This window comes from Ctenopharyngodon idella, chromosome 11 (genome assembly GCF_019924925.1).
Source record: "Ctenopharyngodon idella isolate HZGC_01 chromosome 11, HZGC01, whole genome shotgun sequence".
NCBI classification, from domain to species: Eukaryota; Metazoa; Chordata; class Actinopteri; order Cypriniformes; family Xenocyprididae; genus Ctenopharyngodon; species Ctenopharyngodon idella.
The window spans coordinates 11653344-11670892 of record NC_067230.1 but is presented as its reverse complement, the minus strand read 5'-3'; the positions used below and the strand labels follow the sequence as shown (position 1 = coordinate 11670892).

General features: G+C 39.2%; 1 protein-coding gene and 1 long non-coding RNA gene across 8 annotated transcripts in view; one reads left to right on the top strand and one right to left on the bottom strand.

Moving 5' to 3' along the window:
- Positions 1-17549, bottom strand: part of LOC127522014 (band 4.1-like protein 1) — a 467430-nt gene that overhangs the window by 48086 nt on the left and 401795 nt on the right. For 3 of the 5 annotated variants that reach the window (XM_051911522.1, XM_051911524.1, XM_051911523.1), the window contains 3 exons: positions 8389-8538; positions 7688-7765; positions 6207-7520 (listed from right to left, as the gene is read on the bottom strand). In XM_051911522.1, the coding sequence (XP_051767482.1) occupies positions 6207-7520; positions 7688-7765; positions 8389-8538 (1542 nt within the window). The remainder of the gene's footprint in view (positions 1-6206; positions 7521-7687; positions 7766-8388; positions 8539-17549) is intronic. The other 2 variants (XM_051911525.1, XM_051911526.1) reach the window with 1 other exon arrangement.
- The window catches only part of LOC127522034 (uncharacterized), a 68267-nt gene that overhangs the window by 15604 nt on the left and 35114 nt on the right, over positions 1-17549 (top strand). For 2 of the 3 annotated variants that reach the window (XR_007932509.1, XR_007932508.1), the window contains exon 2: positions 6308-6417. This is a non-coding gene — a long non-coding RNA (uncharacterized LOC127522034). Of the gene's footprint in view, positions 1-6307; positions 6418-13684; positions 13740-17549 lie in introns of all 3 variants that reach the window. The other variant, XR_007932510.1, reaches the window with a different exon arrangement.

The following is a 17549-nucleotide window of genomic DNA, read 5'->3' as shown; positions in this document are numbered from 1 at the left end:
TTTGTTCTGTTTTCCAGCCACAATCAGTCACCATGGACACTGACCTAATTATCACAGCTGTCCGTCATTTGAGTTAATCGCCTGTGTACTTAAGTTCCTGTCTTTCCTCAGTTCAGTGTCGGGTCTCGTATGTTGTGTTCTGTTCTGTTCCTGCCTTCATCTGTGTTTGCCTGTTGGGATTATCTAGTAAAGACTTATTGAGATTTATCTTCTTTGTCGTGTGAGTTCCTACACAGCCACCACATTACAGAAGACCCAATCAAAAGTGAAACTAAGTGACGTGCTTGTGAAAATTTTCTTTTCCTTTTTTTCGTGTTCAGTGTTTTTTGTTTCATTTTCACCCCTGCTTGCACCACAGACTTTCCACCAGTCAAACTCATGTGCCTTGAGCAGGGAGAAAGCTCCCTCGAGAAACATTTAGAAGGGTTTCTGGATCTCGCCCATCAGACCACCTTCCCGGACTACTGCCTGTGCACGTTCCTGTATGTTGGACTCAACACCGCCGAGGGATCTTCGCATCATATGTGGAGTGGGTGCTGGCATCCTGCGGATTAGCATTCACTGTCGAGGTTGCCGCCAGCCCCACTCCCCATCCAGTGCCCAGCCAGGACCATCCAGACGGCGAGGATCAACGACCTGACCCCACCGCAGGTAGCGTGATGGAGACCGCCGCGATTTATGAGCCCGCGCCCACAAAAGCAACCGGGGATTACATCGCCATGGAGCCCAAGCAGTGTGCGCCTTACCAGGTGTGTGAGCCGGACGAGCCATCCATCACTGGGGGAGTGTTGGTGGACTTCGACGCTTTGGAAGTGATCGGGCCCATCTCGGGCCTGCTGGGAAGCCTCCAGCTTTGGTGAGCTACGATCTGCCTCGATCCGTTGCCCTGGCTCCTGCGCCTGCGCTCCTTCCGCCCTCGACCTCAGTGTGGACCACTGGCCATTAGGCCTCACTGGACTCCCTCAGCACGTCGGCTCCACCTGGGTCAGACACCGCTTTGCCTCCACTGCGGACTTGTGGACCGTCCGCTGCTCTCTGGTCCTCCACCCCTTCGACTAAGGCTTGCTCCGCCCTACCTCAGGCTCCGCCTCTGCCCCCGGTCGCTCCAACTCATCCTCAGACCTCCGGATCTCCTCCTCGATCTCGGGAGGTCGTTGCTGCGGCTCCGTCGCAGCCGCCAGGATCTTCAGCATCTCTCCACCACCTTGGCTCATTGGCTGCATGGTGGGCTCCATCCTCGCCGTCATTGTCTCCTTTCATCCCCATGGTAGCCCTCACCAGTGTTCCACCATGGCTCCTCCCTCCATCATCGCCGCCGTGGGGCACTACCCTGGCTTTGGCCTGGAGGATATCCATCAGCCCCTGCTCAAGGCCATCACTTGGATCACTCCACCATCATCTCCACCTTGGATCACTCCACCACTGCCTCCTCCCGGTCGGCCGTCCACCTCCAGAACCGCCTCCTGCATCATCTGCCCGATTCACCATCTCTTCATCCTCCTCACCTCCTCTCTATGGCATGAGGATGCGCCTTCCGGGAGGGGGTGTTCTGTCACACCCTCACACCACATGGACTTTCAGTTTGTTTGTTTTCATTAGTCACATGTGCTTCCTTTGTTCTGTTTTCCCGCCACAATCAGTCACCATGGACACTGACCTAATTATCACAGCTGTCTGTCATTGGAGTTAATAGTATTTAAGTTCCTGTCTTTCCTCAGTTCAGTGTCAGGTCTTGTATGTTACAAGTGTTGTGTTCTGTTCTGTTCCTGCCTTCATCTGTTTTGCCTGTTGGATTATCTAGTAAAGACTTATTGAGATTTACCTTCTTCATCGTGTGAGTTCCTACACAGCCACCATGTTACAGTAGGTTAGACCGTCCCATTTAACAATGCTCGTTCCAAACTTCGAGGCCTGCGAAGGCGTGGCCTTTGAAGGATGCAGCCTCTGAATTGGGACACAGCTTATATGTGGGTGGGAATGAAACACCCCTTTCTGTTGACTGGACAACTAATCCATGCCATCATCAGTTGTTCCTCAGTTTCATGCAACAGAATAATAATCCTCCGCTGCCACAGTTGTACGATTCTTAGCGCGTTTACTGCAACTAGCCTACATTTAATCTCTTTTTTCATCAAACAACCAAACTAATGAATGGCTTGACACAAACCAAACCAGGGCAGAGACTATCAAGGCTTACTTCTGTGTTAGGCATAAATTCGGCAACCTATGCATGAAATATTAGTTTACCTCATAAATATTAATTTACTTCGCCAACCCAGCTCCCGCGTGCCTCACTCTCTCCACAAACAGAGCCATCGCCTGTCCTTTTCTCCTGCCCAGACCAACGTCTCTCCGCCCACGATTGGCCCAGCCTCCTCCTTTATGCCTTTCCCCCAATTGATAGGCATAAAGGAGGAGGCTGGGCCACAAAGTGCTTCTTGTGGCCCTGCTCTGGAGGAACCAGCCTTCATCCTCAGAGCTATCTCAGGTGCTTGTAGTAGCCCTGTGGCCCATTCCCCTGAGGCAGGACCTCCTCTCTCAGGCGAACAGAACTATTCGGCACCCCCAGCCCGAGCTGTGGGCACTGCATCTTTAGCCACTCGATGGAAGCCTGTGGACCTCCCCGAGAGGGTGTTAAACACTATCTCTCAGGCTAAAGCCCCTTCTACAAGACCCCTCTATGCCCTTAAATGGTCGGTCCTCTCTGCCTGGTGCACAGCTCAGAATGAAGACCCAAACTCTTGTGACGTATCGTCAATACGGTCTTTCCTTCAGGAGTGTTTGGACAAGGGCCTCACCCCCTCCACATTCAAAGTGTACATGGCAGCCATAGCAGCAATTCATGCTCCCATTGCCGGCCAGTCAGTAGGAAGGAACAACTTTGTTCAGTTTCTGAGAGGTTCCAGGAGGCTCAACCCGTCTCGCTCTTTTACCATTCCTACCTGTGACCTTTCCACGGTCCTAAGGGCTCTCAAGGGCCCTCCCTTTGAGGGCTGCTGCAATCTGCTGACCTTCGGCCCCTGTCGCTTAAGACCGCCCTTCTGCTAGCTTTAGCATCAGTCAAGCGAGTAGGCAACTTACAGGCTCTCTCTGTGAGCTCTACCTGCCTTGAGTTTAAGCCCAATTACTCCAAAGTCGTCTTGAAACCAGGACATGACTATGTACCCAAAGTGCTCTCTACTCCGTTCAGAGCACAGGTTATAACACTCTTAGCGGTCCCTCCTTCGGGAGATGAGCAGGACTCCAATTTACTCCTCCCCGTCAGGGCATTGAGAACTTATATAGAGCGTTCTGCCTCCTTCAGACAGTCAGAACAACTCTTTGTGTCCTTCGGCGGCCGCACCAAGGGGCTTCTGGTGACAAAGCAAAGACTCTCTTGTCTTGGCCCAGTGGTGTTTCCATTGGCGATATCTGTGCGGCAGCTGGCTGGTCCTCGCCGTCCACTTTCGCTAGGTTCTATAACCTAGATGTCCCTGCATTGCATGCATGGGTCCTTTCTGCATAAGTGAAGACAACCTCAGCTGAGCCCTTCTCATATACAGTCTTACTTTAGAGGAGCTAGCTCTCCTATATCTGCGCAACCCCGAACTCTCTGGGTTGCCCTTCTGGGGCATCAGTCCTACTGATACCCGCTCTGGATCCCCTTGGTGCCCAGGCTGTGTAGCTTCCTATAGAAATGATTGTACAGGGCACACCTCAATCTTTTAGTTCAGCCTGATTGTCCGCAGGGACTCCGACATTGTCCGAGCCCCTTTTTATGTGGATTCGGCCTTAGGCTTGATCTTTCTGGGCCCTTATTAGGCAGCCATGGCAAGCTTGTTAGTCATTCCTGATTATAGCACGGCGTGATTGAACAGTTCCCCATATGCGTCTAGCGACACAGTACGAGTGTAGTATCGAAAGGGAACGTACTCAGTTACGTACGTAACCTTGGTTCCCTGAGATACGCGAACGAGTACTACGTAGCTAGCCGTGCTATGACAATGCATGAGTCGTCGCTTCAGTCGAGCCATAGGCTCGCTATCAGAGAAAAAGGAGTTTTCCCCATATGCGTCTAGCGACGCAGTACTCGTTCCTGTGTCTCAGGGAAATGAGGTTATGTATGTGACCGAGTACGTTTTCATATCAGGATACCAGCTAACTTCAACAGAGAGGTTTAAGACATTTTAAATAATTTTCAGCTCAAAATTCACTTTCGGCACTAGCGAGTGTCTGAAATAACTTCCGATTGCAATCTGATGGAGATTCTGATCACTGTATGAGGCAGAAATATTACATGCGACGATAAAGGCTACTTATGCTAACCATTGCTATAATAAATACATATATGCTTATGGAAAATAAGAGAGACCGCTCAAACATCCTCGGATTACATAATTCCATGGAAAATGAATAGAAATGCTTATTCTATATATAGAAATGTGATATGTAATATTTTATCAATATTTTTGATAAAATATCACATATGTAGTGGAATTAAAAGCCTTAATGGAGTTGTTTTGTGCATTCCTATGATCACAAATAAATGGAACCAGGCACAACTGAACAAGTATGTATGTGTGTTCTCTTTGATTCAGCATGATTGATGTGCACTCCTGACACAATTGATTAAATTACTGTCACTGTAACTTTTTTTTTTAAAATTGTAAATCATTGGTCAAATATCGATGCTGGAGTCTTACGTCTAAGTAAAGACCAAACGTTATGTTCATTTTTCAATATAACTAGTTTTCAGTCAGCTAGCCCCATGCTGGTGAAATTGTGGGGTTGAGTGATGTTGTTCTATGGAGGTGTGTTAAAGGGATAGTTCACCCAAAAATGAAAATTATGTCATTAATTACTCACCCTCATGTCTTTCCACACCCGTAAGACCTTCGTTCATTTTCGGAACACAAATTAAGATATTTTTGATAAAATCCTATGGCTCAGTGAGGCCTCCATTGACAGCAAGTTAATTTACACTTTCAATGCCAAGACAGGTATAGTAAAGACGTATTTAAAACAGTCCATGTGACTACAGTGGTTCAACCTTAATGTTATGAAGCGACGCGACTACTTATTGTGCACCAAAACACAAAATAATGACTTTATTCAACAATTTCCTCTCTTCTGTATCAGTCTCCGATGCGCATTCACGAGAGCACCACGACACAAGCCTGTGGTGATGCAAGATTGTTGCTGTCATTGGAGGCCTCACTGAGCCATCGGATTTTATCAAAAATATCTTAATTTGTGCTCCGAAGATGAACGAAGGTCTTACGGGAGTGGAACGACATGAGGGTGAGTAATTAATGACATAATTTTCATTTTTGGGTGAACTAACCCTTTAAGTGTGGGTTTTAGGGTAGCCCTGTGGTGGACAGTGGAAACACAGCTTGATTTTGGCCTCATGGCTTGAGGTCCGAGGCTATTGGACCCGTCCAGCACATTGTTAGCCCTGGCTCACACTGGGCCGACAGTGGAAAAGCGGCTATTGCAATGCAGTACCATGTTCGAACAACACTGGTAGAGGTACTGGTCATCTGTGCAAAACTGCACCTTTTCATGTATTCCTTATGCAGTATTCATTATTTAATGAGACAATCACCACATAAAGTGCTGATAATGGTTGAATGCTCAGTTGTTGTTTGATTTTCCAAGATTTTAAAAGGTACTATGTAATTTTAGACAAAGCCCTAAGCCACAAAGTGGAATTCAATAGTACATACAGCGAACTCCTTCAACGTGTTCTGAGAAATCATTCCATAAATGAAATAATAAAAAATATGGATGTATATGACAGCATTTTTGTTTACCACATTGGAAACTATTTTTCAGGTTTGTAGAAAAACAATCCAAGACTGATGGTTGAAGAAAGTAAATGGATCAAAGAAAATGGCCAAAATATTTAACCTACAGACACTTTTTTGGTCAATTCAATAAACATATTGATGAAATAGTTTTAAGATAAAGCAGAGATTGTTGGAGGAATCAACATCATGTTAAACAGAAACCTAAAAAATTCATACTCATTAATGGTCAAATGGTAGACTTCTCCAACCCTACTCTTTGTGGACAAGCAAATTGTATGATTTTAACTGTACTGTAAATACAAGTATTGTATAAATTATGAAAAGAAAAATAATGAATGTGTGAGTCAAACTGAAGCTCATGCAATACTTGTATGTCTAGTGACTGAAAATGCAGAAGATGCCAAGCTGATTTACCAGAAGGTTCTTACTGTCAGATTCAACAGTCAGGTCTTTGCTGAAATTGTGGCTATTGCGCAGAAAGAGACCTGATTCTCTTGCTTTCTTTGTTTTGACAGGAGGCATTGGAGGGGCATTTTTTTGATTGACTGGGGCCCTGCTGAAATGAAGTTGGACATCTGAAATTCCCTCATCAGTGCACAGAAGATCTCTATGGACTGTTCTGCTGGTATGTTTTGTAATGTCTTCATTCTGTATACTCCTTTCTTGTGGTGAACTCTCAAAACCCCTTAATGCTTGTTGTTTAGAGCACTTATAAATGTCCATAAAAGCCAAAGATGATTCCTCCTGACTTGTATTAGCTTTTACTGAACTTGTGGTAGAGTTTGCATGGGAATAGCTAGTGTCTCTGTTCTTGAACGTACAGGGGTCAAAGTGTCTCACAAAAGATTCATTTATACTGTATCTTTTAAAGCTCATAATTTTCAGCTCATCTTTGCCAGGGCCATTGACTGAATCTTGGTTTTCTTGTTTGTCTTCAGTGTTCATAATCTTTACTTCGGTGGATAACTTCTCTTGACCTTCTGTAAATGTTCTTGCAATATCAGATCTTGCTGCTCTCTGATTAGGAATCTGAAAGTCTTTTTCCGTAACTCTGTGAAATTCTGCTTTTTCTTCAAGCAGTGTTTCAGCATATGTATTTGTGGCTGGCTGATTTAGCTTTTCAGCTATAGATGAAGACCATGTGTTTGTTGTTATGCTGAAATCTTCAGGATGACAGACCACAATCTCCTCTATAAGTTCAGTATTGTTGTCCTCATCAGACTCTACACTATTGTGTGTGATGTTTGAACTTTTGGCTTCTGTCTCATACACAAAGTCCCTCGACTTCCCCAAGTTTAAACTTTGAGGTCTTTTCTCTCTTCTGACTTCATGTTGAGAACGCTCCTCCATGACATCCAGCATTGCGGTCTTCTTGTTCTTAGGTCTAGACTCAGCAGGTTGTGTAGGCTCTCTTTCTGATGTATCATGAGACAATTTAGATTTAATCTTAGTTGTGGCATCTTCTTTTGTATTAATATTTTCCTTAGACTCGCGTGACTTTTCCATTGATGATATTTTTGAGGTTGCGAAAGTCTCCATCTGCAGTTGTGTTTCATCACTGTCATCTCTATTTAGCTCAATGTGTATCATCTTGTTAATTTCCTGTTGTTTTTCTGTCTCATTTTTCTTTGGAAGGGGATTAATGACCAGAGGAGGTTGAGGTGTACTAGCTTTGTACTTTCCTTTCTCCTCCATTTCATAGTCGATCAACACCCATTCCCCAGAGCCCTATTTAATCACATAAATTAAAATCGTTAGTTCTGTACAAGAATCTTACTTGCATTCAAATCAGCAACTCATCATTGAATTTGATTGTCAAAAGAACGTCAGGTAAAGTTAATAGTGTCATCTGGATAAAGTGCCTCCAGCGAGAGGCTGTTTACAGGTTCCCTTACCTCTGCACCAACAGCCTCCTGACAGATGGCCAGGTCCAAGACCAACAGAAAAAAAAAAGAGCATCGACCATACATGATCTTACATTATGGACAATAATTATGAACAGTAATTTAACATGTAGAAAGAAAGAAAGAAAGAAAGAAAAAGAAAGAAAGAAATAAAGAAAGAAAGAAAAAGACATTAAAATAAAATTATTAGAAATAATGACAATTAGCATATAAACAAACATATTTCTTCAAATTAGCATCATGAAAGCACTTTAACAAAGCAGCAATAATGACTTGGAATAAGACAACACACAATAATACAAACACAACAAAATGCATGAATACAGTGGAGAACAGAATATGAAACATTTGTTATGGAACATGATCTACATCTCAAATTCCATTATTTCCAGTTAAACAAAAGAAAATCTGTATCAGTAGATGACAATTAGTCTGGCAATAAACACTACACCCTCACCACATAATTACTCATTTTTATGTAAGGAGAAACTTGTAATTTTTTAACTTTAATGTTAACAGACTCCATGAAAAGGTGTAACCATGTATCATAACAACAGAACCACATTGCACACAAGTAATACGTTTACAGTATGATGCACATACATGATGACTGCAGCCAAAAGTATAAATTAAACCATGTATCAGCACATATGCCAATAACCTGCTCTATTATGCTGTTTTTCCATACTCACTGCCTTCTTCTCTGGAGTGCTGCCTGGGGACATTCCTGACAGACGCTTTTCTCGGTTCATCAGTTTACTGTTAGACTCCCTCAGGGCCCTCTTTAGCTCATTGATGCTGGCTTGGTGCTTCAAAAGAACATCTTCTGATTTGTCTAGAAACTACAGATAGAAACGGAGAAAGAACAGCAATTATTAAGAAACCATCTAGAAGGATTTTAAGCATTTCTATTATTATTTATGTTGAAAGAGTTATGAGGCTGGTCGTCAATTCCTTAAAACTATATAATAATGCTTGAGATGTGAATATGGTCTGAATAGATACTTAATAACATAAATACATATGAAGATACTATTTACTTCTTTACAAAACATACTGTGATGGCATCACAATACAGTGATGGCATCAGTTGGAAATACCATGCCTACCATATCCATGTACCATGGTATTTACGTAATAATCCAGAGTATCCAGGGTACTCCAGATTAAGCATGTAATAATACGTATCACTTTATTTTACATTCCTGTTCTTATTCCGCATGTACATAATATGTATTATTATTATAGTAATCACAATAACTGGGTAAAAACGAAGTACTTACCCTGAACCTCCCCTTAAACCTAACCTAACCCATGTAGTTACCTTATAACCTTATATTACTGAGTGCTTTCTTTGGTAAGTACACTGTAAGTACTTATACTGTAAGTAAACATACTGTAAAATTAGGTGCAACCCAATAATACTATTATGGTACATGCACCATTTCTTTCTTTCTTTCTTTTCTTTTTTCTTTTTTTTTTTGGTGTCATGTTCATAAAAGCATGGTATACCATAGTACTATTTGGTACTTTGTTATAAGTGCTGTATTGTACTGCAGAATATATGGGTCCTTCTTTGGAAAATCAGACATTAATTGTCACAGAGAAGTATGAGGGTGGGCAGTATAACCTGTATCACAGTTTCCCTAAGCTGATATATTTTCTTCTTTCAAAGCTGCCTCTTTTGGAAAACAGGAAGGTTTACATTAACATAAATGGAAATTGCTTTCTGTCATTCTTATCCCCAAGTGTTAATTATTGTGAATTCCTTAGGACTCCCAGGAAAAACAAGTAACAACCAAACTTGCCTGGCTAACACAGAACCTCCACAAAGAAAAGATTGAGCTTCACATAGATACTTCTATTACACAAAATGTATCACATCCTATATCCATTCACAGAATAAAGAAGATCCCTAGGACCAAGCCCGGGAAGGACAGGACATCTCATTTTTTCACATGTGGTTTCTACCCTTCACCCATCTTGAGACTAATCCCTAAGGTTTAGGCACAAACTGCCATAAAAAATTTTTTGGATGCAGCAGTGGTGGTTGAAATAAAGAGAGGCCACAAGAATCCATCCAAATCCATTCATGTTTGAAAACCTTACCAACCATGTTTGGAAATTTTGTTTCCAAGGTTTAGAAATCCAACCAAAACTGACGTAAACTACAACACGACAACATTTCATACTTTATTCAGAGAAATAAGTAATCTCAGTGACAGCTATTTGTAGTGCAACATCTTACACAAATTCAGCTGTCAATGTACAAATGCATGACAGTTCAATCTTTCTTTCCATTTTTTTCCCCCCCATCACATTTGAACACTGTGTGTTCAGAACATAGCCAATGGTATTCTAGTGGTGGTTTGGAAAGTGAGAAATGCCAAAAGACACTGTTCTAACTGTGTGCTTTATTATTATTATTATGATTGTGCAAATGAGTTTTACAGGGGAAAAAAGGGTGGGCCACACTGTGTGTGTGCCCCCTCTGATGTCAGCAGCTAATCACAGCACTAGAATGGAGAAATGCCAAAATGCAATCTCCTCCTCATCGGAAAGAGATAAATGCACCCTTTTATCAGACACTCCTTGTACTGAGTCTCCAGCTCATGAGGAAAGAGATGTGAACAGGTACAGAATTCTGAGTCTTCGGCCTGTAAATGAAGAGACAAAAAGAGATTTGATGCTCTGAGTCTACAGCTTGTGAGACAGCAACAGATACGACCACGATCTGAGTCTCCAGTCTGTGAGGAAAGAGGCATTAATAAACACTGCATTCAGAGTCTTTTTCCAGCAAAACAATAATAACTACAGCACATCCTGACAGACACATTTGCAACAAGGATAAGCTCTGGCAAGAGAACTAAATATTCAAACATCTGGTTACACCTGTGGTAATCAAATTTTATTTATTATATTTCAATTTTGGCTTCCAAATATTGTAAAAAGAAGATATTTGAGGTAAAACTATTAATAACTAGCCACATTCCATCTAGCGCAACTTCACAGTGGTGTGCGCTCGTTCCACATGTAAGAAACCCTATATAACTGGTGCCTTGTGTTAGGTTAAGTTAAGCTGCTACACTAGGCTCTGTGTTCAGCACCATGGATATGGAAGTGGTTTGGAAAGTGAATAATGCATCCTGTAAGTAAAATCTTAAAGACACTGTTCAAACTATGAACTTTAGACTATGCAAATAAAATAAATGTGCAGTACTGCTGGTACTCCAGGAGAAGGATTGGGAACCTATGCTCTAAAGATCCTTCATCTGCGTGTTCCAGAATACAAGGAACTTCTCGTTGAGGGCCGAGAGCAGTCTACATCCCTGGGTACCTGAATCAGGGAGAACTGGTGTACTCTAGGACCAGGATTGGGAACCAATGCTCTAAAGAAGCAACAGCTACAATGGCTTCAGAGCAGCAGAGCTTGGAAAGATTGAACCAGGGCTTAAAAACGAAAAAAAAAAAAAAAAATCAATCGTTTCACTCCGAGCAGAATCGGTATTTTAATGTTTCTGTTCCAGCGTTCCTTCTGTATTATTAACGTTCCGAAACCGGTTTGTTTAGAAAAAATAACGGTTAATAATGTTACTTTTTTAAACATTTTTTTGTTTGCATGTAGCCTACTTAATAATAATAATAATAATAATAATAATAATAATAATAATACATACATACAGCATTTTATTTATTAAAAAACAAAGAGAGTTTTTGCTGTCTTAGCCAATAGGACTACAATTATCTTTTATAACAAGATTCTGTCCACATGTAAACCTATTAAACGAAAGGAAAAACTATCAACGGTTTATACAGTATTTTTAAAGATATTTTAAAATGTTTGCTGCATGGTTAAAAATACCGACGCTATTCCTGAAAGGAAAAAAGATATATCGCGTATACATTGCATTTTATTATTACATTCAGAAATAATGTAATTTATTGGTAAATAAAATAAAATGTTTACAAATAGCCTAGCCTATATATAATATAATTATAATGTTTGTAAACATAAATTATGAACAAAACTGCCCTATTTTATTTTACCACAAAACCTCTAAAGTTAACAGCCTATTCAGGCTATACATCAAGCCAAAACGAATTTTTTAAAAAAAATCTCTTTTCTTTAATGCCATTCCAGCTTTTATTGCTAGCCTACATTCAAGGCGAGAAACAGGTTTATTTATTAGAAATAAAACTAAATAAGATGCTAAACACAATTAATTTAAAGTGAATTTGAAGCCTACCTTTGTCATTCGGCACTGTTTCCATTTTCGAGACGAATGCTAAACTATTATTTACTGTAAGCTTTGTACTTCACTCGCATTATCGATATCATCCTTCACATAACAGCACAGTCAGGCGGTGGTCACAGGTGGTACATGGCAGATTGTGTTACACTGTAGCGTTTTATATGTTTGGTTGATTGTATTTTAGTTTTATTATTTAACAGGCTGCGATATCAAGTAAGCAATGCAAGAATTTGTGCGTGCGCGCGCGCGTGAGGTGCCGGCGTGACCACTGGAATTTTTTTTTCCTTCTAAGACAGTAAACTGTACTCCATAATTTATGGTCATACAGGTAAAAGCAAGACATAATTCATACATTTACAAAAGACACTTAAATAACGAAAACAAGCAGAATGTCTGTTTCCTTTCCTAGATCTTTGGAGTGCGCCACAATGAACCACTTTCTTTTTGTTAATCCGTAGACCTAATTATATAGTGAAATATTGTGTAGCCTATAGGCCTAAATATTCCCTTTTATTGTATATGTGTTATGTAGGCCTATAGTTTTATTCCATTTTCTCCGTTCACAGAAGCGCTGCATGTGCGTGATGTGACGTTGTGTAAACTTATGTTCTACATATCCTGCAATTTTCGCTGCTTTCAAAACGCACAACAAGCTGCATATTAGCCTACTTGACATTCATTTTCACTTGAATGTAGGCCTAATGCTTGACGGTTGGTGACATATATCATCGGAAAAACTAATGCCAGGGCATTGCCATTGTGACTTACCTAACCTATGATGACTTGACAGCTGAGCCTGAGCCTTTCACTCATTGTAGAGCCTGATCGTGGGCATTTCACACACTTTGGATGCGTCAGCATCACATTTGCATAGGCTGTATTTGAATTCGTGATTGGTTGACTGCCAAATCAAAATATTAAATAGAACGAAAAAATAACGTTATTAACCGGTTAATGGCCATTTCAAATTAGCGTTTCTGTTCAGAACAATTAAATTTGATTCAGTTTCCGTTTCTGGTTACGTTCCCGTCAAAATTTCGTTCGTTTCCGGTTTTCGTTTTCGTTCCTTGAACCGGTTCAGAGCCCTGGACTGAAGAGGGTTTTTTTTTTTTTGCTTGCATTTTTTAAGACCAACTCTTGAACTATGGTCTCTCAGCTAAGGTTGTTGAGAACATCCTAAACTCTAGAGCTCCCTCGATGAGAAAAGACCCTAAAGTATAGATTACACCCTAAAGTAGAAAGTCTTCACTGTAGCATCTGGAGTGAATCACAATGATCGAGTCAACTCTAAATTTTGAGAAAGCTTTTGACATTTAACCTCCTTACTGTAACTCACAGACATGGCTCCGACATGTCTGGGCCATATTCCCTTTTGTCACATTTTATTACACCAGAGAGATAAACCACGAACACTCTAGTAACCTCATGACACCTATAGGAGCTTCAAAGGTTTTTAGATTTACCTCCTGTTGGGCCAGAGAGACCATGTGGCACCCCAGACGACCCAATACACACACACACACACACACGCCTATATTACTAACAGGGGACTATCACTCTAAACTGGCCAAGAGGGGACCAGTTTCTGGTCATTTTGAAGAAACAAAAATGACATACAAAATTTTCTTTTAAGGTCTTCTTTCATAATATAACTTCAAATAAGCATTTTTTTATTTTTTAAAAAACATGCCAAGAGGGGACCTGCAACTCTGACCGATGTCTACCTATCCAACAGGGGACCTCCATAGCCTGCAATGGAGCTGTGTGTGTGAACTGGCAGTGAAGTCTATGTAAGTCTAGTTTTATATATATATATATATATATATTATATATATATATATATATATATATATATATATATATAAATGTTGTTCACACATGGCATAAGAGATCACAATATACATACACAGACATACACAAAAACATACAATAAAAAAGAATGAACAAACCATCAGTTATCAAAAATTTTAATTGAGAAAAGATCATTTGAATCTGTTTTTCATACAACGGAGAAAACAATACCATCAACCAGATGACAACAGTTCAAAAGCAGAGGCGCAAAGACACCTCTTATCATTCAAAATATTGTTTGCCTTATTTATTTGCCTAACCCATGCAGTCCCTAACAATTTACTTGCCATTGTAACCACTTTCCTTACTGTTTTTTTTCTCTGTACATATAATCCAGAATGTCATAACACTTATGATGAAAGCACTATAAAACATCAGAAGCATTCTGTTGTGGACATTAAAGAAAAAGTAATTTCTTTAAGAAATACATTATCTGTTGTGGCTTCATACATACAGTATACGATCAGTCCACATATCTCATTTAAGCTTATTGTCAAGTACACCAAGATTTTTATAATTTGTGACTGATTGTATTGGCTGCCCATTAATTAAAACATATTTTTTACTAATTTCTACTCTACTAAAATCAATACGCATGTCCTTTGTTTTGTTTCCTTTGTTTCTTAGATGCTGCTGTAACATTCAGAGATAGTATGTGAAATTTTGCTCAATTTAAAGGCAATTTTGGAGGTCAGATCTCAAAATATTATGTTGACTTTCTGAATTGCTGCAACATTTTCAGTTATCTCAGTTAAATCATGTTAACTGAATGTCTTTTAACATTGATACTTTAGTTGTTGAACCAACTGAACATCTTCAATGTAACAATCAACATAAAACTGAGTTTTGACCTCCAAAATCTTATTACATTGTATTTTTTTTTTTTTTTTATGGAAAGAACTAAGTTGTGTGGGTTAAAATAGCCCTTTAAGACAACAATTGCACATCACCACTGAATAGTGATTTTACTAAACAAAATGACTTTGGTCCCCTGTTTAATGTTGTTTGGCTGCTTTGCCATTTCTTACCATCACAAACACAAACTAATATTGAAGGTCAAATCTCAAAATGTAAAGTGGAGTGAAATCAATATAACATGCACATGCCTGCTGATGCTTAAATTTAGCATTTAACTTGTGTGGAAATAGCCATGGAATGGTGAAAAAACAAAATGCATTTGGTCCCCTGTTAGATGGTAAAGGGCAACACCTGTTTGGTTGCTTTGACATTTCTTGTCATCACAAACACATTGTAAAGATTTTGAAGGTCAATCTCAAAATTGTATGTTGACTTGTTGCATTGCAGTAAAATTGTTAGTTGGCTCAACTGAATGTCTTTTAACTTTGGTTGAACTAACTGATGATTTTCAATGCAACAATCAACATAAAACTGAGTTTAGACCTCCAAAATGTTATTACAGTGATTTTTTTATTGAAAAACTGGTGTTTTAGTGTTATTATGAACATTGCTGATACATTCAGAAATAGTCTGAATGTGAAATAGTGCTAAATGTAAAGGCAACCAAACAGGTGTCGCACTTTACCACCTAACAGGGGACAAGTATCCTTTTGTGTAGTGAAACCACTATAACATGCACATGCTGCTGCTGTTTAAATTTAACATGTACACTATAACTTGTGTGGAAATGGGCATGGAATGGTGAAAAAAGGGTGACATACAATTGGTAAATTAAGTGATTTTTTCCAAGTAAAAAATATTAATTCAGATTAATAAACCAACCTCCATACATCAATTTATACAATAAAAACTAAGTTTTAAGGGTTAAATCAAGCAGAAATAGTGCTTTAATGTAACAATTGTAGGTCATCTCTTTATACAATAGTGATTTTGCTAAACAAAATGACTTTGGTCCCCTGTTAGATGGTAAATTGTTACACTTGTTTGGCAGCTTTGCTGTTTCTTACCATCAAAAACAGGTGGTAATTTTGGAAGCCAAATCTCAAAATGTAAAGTGGAGTGAAATAAATATAACATGCACATGCCTGCTGATGCTTACATTTAGCATTTACACTTTAACTTGTGTGGAAATAGCCATGGAATGGTGAAAAAACAAAATGCTTTTGGTCCCCTGTTAGATGGTAAAGTGCAACACCCTGCACTTTCTTGCCATCACAAACACATTGTAAAGATTTTGAAGATCAATCTCAAAACTGTATGTTGACAAAATTGTCAGTTGGCTCAACTAAATTATGTGAATTGAATGTCTTTTAACATTGGCACTTTAGTTGAACCAACTGATGATTTTCAATGCAACAGTCAACATAAAACTGAGTTTCGACCTCCAAAATCTTATTACAGCAAATTTTTATAGAAAAACTGGTGTTTTAGTGTTATTACGAACATTGCCATTACATTCAGAGATAGTCTGAATGTGAAATAGTGCTAAATGTAAGGGCAACCAAACAGGTGTCGCACTTTACCACCTAACAGGGGACCAGTATCCTTTTGTTTAGTGAAATCACTATAACATGCACGCATATATGATCAGTCCACATATCCCATTTAAGCTTATTGTCAAGTACACCAAAATATTTATAATTCTGGACTGATTGTACTGGCTGCCTATTAATTATAAATTAATTTCTGCTCTCTAAAATCAATAGACATTTCCTTTGTTTTGGAGATGTTTAGATTAAGATTTGATTTCTTGCACCAATTTAAAACAAATTTCAAGGACTGGACTGTGTTCCTCCTGCCTATCATATAAGAGACTCACTAGCCATGTTTCCATGTTGAACTTTGCCAAAAACTTTCAAAACTTGCTGCATAAAAAATGCTCAGTTGGCTCAATTAAATTATTTGTTAAACCAACCAAAGATTTTCAATGAAACAATCAACATAAAAATTGTTGACCTAAAAAAAAAAAAAAAAAAAAAAAAATATTATAGTGTATTTTTTTTATGGCAACAACTAAGTGTAATGGGTTAAATCTAGCACGAACAGGTATAAGGTAACAAGTGCAGGTCACCATTTCATTAGGCGAATAGTGATTATCTTAATCAAATGGACACTGGTCCCCTGTTAGATGGTAAAGTGTGAAACCTGTTTGGTTGCTTCGCCAGTTCTTCATTTACATTCATTTTGACTTCCAAAATCTTTTTAAAGTGCATTTTAATAACAAGAACAGGTGTTTTAGTGTTATTATGAACATTGCCGCTACATTCAGAGATATACAGAATACAAAATATTGCTAAATGTAAAGTCAACCTACAAGTGTCCTTTTGTGTAGTGAAATGCACATGCTGCTGCTGCTTAAATTTAGCATTTACACTTTAACTGTGGAATTGGTCACAGAATGGTGACATCTAACACCGCAAAAATGGTAACATCTAAATTAACTAATTTTGTTCAAGTCAAAAATATTATTTAACATAACTGAACCAACATACATCAATTTATATAAACAAAACTAAGGTTTATGGGTTAAATCAAGCAGAAATAGCTCTTTAAGGTAACAATTGCAGGTCATCACTTTATATAGTGAATATTGATTTGATTAAACATGTTGTTTAATCAAATCAATATTCACTATATAAAGTGATATAGTGGTCCCCTGTTTGATGGTAAATTGTGACATCTGTTTGGTTGCTTTGCCATTTCTTACCATCACAAACACACTGTAAATATTTTGGAGGTCAGATCTCAAAATGTTATGTTGACTTGCTGCATTGCTGCAAAATGGTCAATTATCTCAATTAAATTATGTGAACTAAATGTCTTTTAACACT